The 5,588-nt window shown below is 49.1% G+C and overlaps 1 protein-coding gene across 1 annotated transcript; it reads left to right on the forward strand.

Moving 5' to 3' along the window:
* The first annotated feature begins 1,026 nt into the window (after positions 1-1,026).
* Positions 1,027-4,234, forward strand: LOC120046050 (interferon regulatory factor 2-binding protein 2-A-like). The gene is made up of 2 exons (XM_038990967.1): positions 1,027-2,185; positions 2,733-4,234. Exons 1-2 carry the CDS (start codon positions 1,351-1,353, stop codon positions 3,494-3,496), a joined length of 1,599 nt encoding a protein of 532 aa, XP_038846895.1. The 5' UTR covers positions 1,027-1,350; the 3' UTR covers positions 3,497-4,234.
* Positions 4,235-5,588: the final 1,354 nt, after the last annotated feature.

Below are 5,588 nucleotides of genomic sequence, written 5' to 3' on the forward strand. Positions count from 1 at the left end.
CTTCCCACCCACTTACCAATAGTTAACATCAAAATGCATCAGATGTGATGTGATGTTGCAGGGCCTCATATAACCTACTTGGGATAAAGTGGGCTATCCGGTTCTGGCTCCCATTCCACAAGTCTGGAAATCCCCACATCTACAGTATAGCGTTTACTGGAACAGCCTGTACGCTGTGCAGAAGACATAGATCACCGCCCTGTCGTTTACTGTAGCCCATGCGAAGATCAACGATTAGAATATGAATTAGCACACTGAAAGCTGAAGCAAATAAAAAACCTTCTGATCTTTTGGCATGCTCATGAATATTCATTCAGTAGAATTAGGCCGCGGTAACGACGGGGCTACGGGTTTGGTATGACGCGGAGCGCCTACGCGATGAAATGCGGATGTGTTACTTTGTTGCAGCTACTGAAAGATTGTGCCTAATAGTCGGGATTTGGGGAATATTTTACGCATCGAAAGGGTCTGGCTGTAGCTGCTGTAAACGGGGAAAGGTGATTTCCTATACGACATTGCAAACGCATTAAAATTTTTTTTAATTTATATTTATATATATAGTGAAAAATGCACCTTCGAATATTTCCAACATTCCAATAGTAGCCTTTTCCATTATATTTATCATCCAAATCATGTTGATATTCAAGTAAATGTTGGGTTTTAATAAAACCCCAACGGAGTGCAGTACGGTTGCTTTTAGATATGTCTCTAATGCACAAAACACGCTGTCCTCTCTGCCACAATATCCTGCATATTTCGAGTTGAATGTTCTTTACAAACAGGATATTTATCGAGGATATCTTTTCCGTTTCAACTTGAAGCAGAAGGCAACAATAACACGGTTCCCCGTCTCTCCCCACCCTCGATCTGGCGGTGGCTGGTTGGTTGTAACCTTCTTGGCACAGGTTCAAGTAGTGATTAAATAAATAAAAATGAGGGGGCGACAGAGACTGGCGTGACTGAGCATGCGCCCTGAGGGGGCTGCCGTCGAAGAATGAAGTAAATAGAATGTTGACGCTGCCCGGGCGGTGACGTCACCGCTCCACACCGGGACTGGGCTGAGCGGAGGCTGTAGGCTAGGCAGTAAGAGAGACAGATAGAGGACGCGTCAGTCGTAGTAGCCTAAGAAAACATCCTCCCTGCTGTCATGAAGTTCTGTTTGTAACTTAATTGTTTGTTGCTATAGGTCAGACGACAGACGGAGAGGTGTAGAGGACGTATTTTTCTTTTTGAGAAAACGGAAGGAACCATAACTGTGTCTGATTTCTAAAAAGGACTAGGAGATATCCACACACAGAGACCTGGGTTAGAGAGAGATTTAAGGTCCGTTTTTCGGTGAAAAGGGAAGCTATGTCGTCCGCGACGGTAGCTGCTTCAAGAAGGCAGTCCTGTTATTTATGCGACCTGCCCCGCATGCCTTGGGCTATGATCTGGGATTTTACCGAGTCCATCTGCAGGGGATGTGTCAACTACGAAGGAGCGGACCGGATCGAGTTTGTGATTGAGACAGCCCGGCAGCTGAAGCGGGCTCACGGTTTACAGGAGGGGAGATCTCCGGGGCCCGCTAAACAGCAGCAACAGCTCTCGGGGAAAGAAATTCATTCTAATCACCACGGGTCTGGAGGAGACCCCGGTTCCCGGCCTTCACAGCCCCTGGACCGCTACCCCCTCTCCACCTCGGACCGTCCTCCGCGGCTGGGGCCAGAGTACCAGTCTGGGAGACAGGCTAACGGAATTCCTGTACCTAATGGATTTCCTAAACCGGACGATCCACCAGAGCTTAACCGGCAGAGCCCAAACCCGCGCAGGAATAACACGGTTCCTCCTAGTCTAGTGCCTTTGGTGAACGGGAACATGTCCTCCGTGCATGCCGTTAACGGCCGACCCATGGGACACCCGGGGTCCGGTTTGATGGCTGGTAGCCCCAACGGGCACGGCGGTAAGCGTCCGACCTCGTTCTCCAGCATCGAGCAACACGAGAAGGATAAGCACAGACCGGACAGCCTGACACCGGAGATAGAGAACCACAAACAAAGGACGGATGAGTGGATGAACAAGGGGAAAACGGTCAGGGACTTGATGGCTCTTCATACCTTCGACAACCGGTTCAAGAAGGATCCTGCAGCCATGCAACAGAGGGCGATGGGCTATGAGCAACAACAGAACGCAGCAGCTTCTAAATCAGGTTGGTTCTGGCTGGCTGGCTGACTGGCTGGCTGGCTGGCTGGCTGACTGACTGGCTGGCTGGCTCGGGATTTTTTTCTCCATTAAATGGAGCAGTACAGTAACCTAGCCTGCATACAGGCTAGAGATAATTCTGCATGTTAACGAACGTTTTGCAACATACCTATTACACTTCATTTAAAATATATTTCACACGTCAACCCTTTAGACATTACCATTCAAATGAGGGAGATGGATCAGATTTGCATTTTTGTTTCTCATGACACAAACACAGCCACGAGTCATGCTGTACATTTATAATATGCATATGAGTGGCTTTTTTTGTTCGTTGGTTTGTGTTTATTTAACTAGGTTCCCCTGGATAAATAAAGGTCCATATTATTATTATTTGTTTAAATCATAGAAGAATGACCCCTACTACTGAATAAGAGATTTGTTGTTTGTTTTGTATTATTGTGCAACAAGGGAAGTGCGTGTTTCTCCTCAGTATTAATCAGCATGTCTAGCTACCTCAGCCTTCTTCATGTTTAACCCTTTCCTTCCTTCAGACAGGGGAAAACACCCGCGGACTATGAAGAGGAAATCATCCCCGGAACCGGAGGGAGAGAGAGAGGGAACCGCCTCCAAGCATAACGGGGAGGACAGGCAGCAGTGGTTACCGGGTCCACCATCTGACCGTGACGGACATAAAATGCCCCCGGGACCGCCGCCAAGCTTCTCCTCCGTCCCCACCACCATATCCCCCCACTCTCGCACCACCCCACCGGAAGCTTCGCAGAACGGCCAGTCTCCCATGGCAGCGCTGATCCTGGCGGCAGACAACGCCGGCGGTGGTGGCGGGAACAGCTCGCCCAAAGACGGTAACCAGGTCCACTCCACCACGCGCCGCAACAGCAGTAGCCCGCTCTCGCCCTCCTCCATGAACCAGAACCGGCGGCCCGCACAGGGGAGAGATGGTACTGGTGGCGCGGGGACAACTCACGTTTCAGGAGGAGGCATGGACCAAGGGCACGGACCTCAAAGCATTCCGGACTCGTCAGTACCCGGGAGCGTACCCCTCTGCTGCACGCTCTGTCACGAGAGGTTAGAGGACACGCACTTTGTTCAGTGTCCGTCGGTACCCTCGCACAAGTTCTGCTTCCCGTGCTCTCGGGAGAGCATCAAACAGCAAGGGTCCACCGGGGAGGTGTACTGTCCCAGCGGGGAGAAGTGTCCGTTGGTCGGCTCTAATGTACCGTGGGCTTTCATGCAAGGAGAAATCGCTACCATCCTTGCAGGGGACGTCAAAGTAAAAAAAGAGAGGGATCCTTGATTTCCATTTTCAACATGGGGAAGGGATTGTTGAGGGGGGGGGGGGAAGTACAAATACAACTATATAAATATAAAAAAAACACATACCATCCCCAAGAAAACGAATGGACTATGTACATAGTAGACCCAAACCGAAGGGACTACTGTATACTTCAGTAAAACATGACTGTATCATTTTTTGATTTTTTTGGAATACATTGTGTTTGTATATTTTTGAAGATAAAGGTAATCATAATTTAAATAAAAAAAGGACTCTCTTGGTTCCTCTTTGGTGATGTACTTCTAGGTTCACATCTCAAATGGCACCCTCTTCCCTATGTAGTGCACTACCTTTTAAAACTAGAACCCCTAAGGCTCTGGTCAAGAGTAGTGCACTATGTAGGGGTAGAGGGTGGTTGTTTGGGACGAGACCTGTCTGATAGCAGTTTCCTTTTTCAAAAACGTAGAATGTGACCGATGATGACTAGCCTCTCTCTCTCTCTGTCTCACTCTCTCTCTCTCTCTCTTTCTCTCTCTCTCTCTCTCTCTCTCTCTGTCTCTCTGTCTCTCTCTCTCTCTGTCTCTCTCTGTCTCTCTGTCTCTCTCTCTCTCTCTCTCTCTCTGTCTCTCTGTCTCTCTCTCTCTCTCTCTCTCTCTCTGTCTCTGTAAGCACTTAGCAACCAACTGAAATGATTTAACTGTTATGTGTATGCACTTGTTTCAAAATAATTGCCAAATACAATTTGTGATCTTGTATGAAGAACTAAGTGTCTGAGGTTGCTTTCTTTAAACGATAGCGTTGAGAAACCGCTCCGGGAAGTGGATAAATATTATGTTATTGTTCTATAAAGTGGTTGTTCCGCCATTTACATTCAAGTGTAGTGACACACTGATCTGGGTTGTCAGTCTGCTCACACTGATCTGGGTTGTCAGTCTGCTCACACTGATCTGGGTTGTCAGTCTGCTCACACTGATCTGGGTTGTCAGTCTGCTCACACTGATCTGGGTTGTCAGTCTGCTCACACTGATCTGGGTTGTCAGTCTGCGCACACTGATCTGGGTTGTCAGTCTGCTCACACTGATCTGGGTTGTCAGTCTGCTCACACTGATCTGGGTTGTCAGTCTGCTCACACTGATCTGGGTTGTCAGTCTGCTCACACTGATCTGGGTTGTCAGTCTGCGTACACTGATCTGGGTTGTCAGTCTGTGTACACTGATCTGGGTTGTCAGTCTGCTCACGCTGATCTGGGTTGTCAGTCTGCTCACGCTGATCTGGGTTGTCAGTCTGTGTACACTGATCTGGGTTGTCAGTCTGCTCACACTGATCTGGGTTGTCAGTCTGCGACACACTGATCTGGGTTGTCAGTCTGCTCACACTGATCTGGGTTGTCAGTCTGCGACACACTGATCTGGGTTGTCAGTCTGTGTACACTGATCTGGGTTGTCAGTCTGCGCACACTGATCTGGGTTGTCAGTCTGCTCACACTGATCTGGGTTGTCAGTCTGCTCACACTGATCTGGGTTGTCAGTCTGCTCACACTGATCTGGGTTGTCAGTCTGCGACACACTGATCTGGGTTGTCAGTCTGCTCACACTGATCTGGGTTGTCAGTCTGCTCACACTGATCTGGGTTGTCAGTCTGCGTACACTGATCTGTTGTCAGTCTGTGTACACTGATCTGGGTTGTCAGTCTGCTCACACTGATCTGGTTGTCAGTCTGCTCACACTGATCTGGTTCAGTCTCGCACACTGATCTGGGTTGTCAGTCTGCTCACACTGATCTGGGTTGTCAGTCTGCTCACGCTGATCTGGGTTGTCAGTCTGCTCACACTGATCTGGGTTGTCAGTCTGCTCACACTGATCTGGGTTGTCAGTCTGCTCACGCTGATCTGGGTTGTCAGTCTGCTCACGCTGATCTGGGTTGTCAGTCTGCTCACGCTGATCTGGGTTGTCAGTCTGCTCACGCTGATCTGGGTTGTCAGTCTGCTCACGCTGATCTGGGTTGTCAGTCTGCTCACACTGATCTGGGTTGTCAGTCTGCTCACACTGATCTGGGTTGTCAGTCTGCGACACACTGATCTGGGTTGTCAGTCTGCTCACACTGATCTGGGTTG

This window comes from Salvelinus namaycush, chromosome 4, assembly GCF_016432855.1.
Source record: "Salvelinus namaycush isolate Seneca chromosome 4, SaNama_1.0, whole genome shotgun sequence".
NCBI lineage: Eukaryota > Metazoa > Chordata > Actinopteri > Salmoniformes > Salmonidae > Salvelinus > Salvelinus namaycush.

Bases quoted from the DNA above. Each gene is read 5' to 3' on its own strand.
- LOC120046050 (XM_038990967.1), top strand. From the start codon at position 1,351: ATGTCGTCCGCGACGGTAGCTGCTTCAAGAAGGCAGTCCTGTTATTTA. The intron at 2,186-2,732 runs GTTGGTTCTGGC...TCCTTCCTTCAG, and splicing joins CGCAGCAGCTTCTAAATCAG to ACAGGGGAAAACACCCGCGG.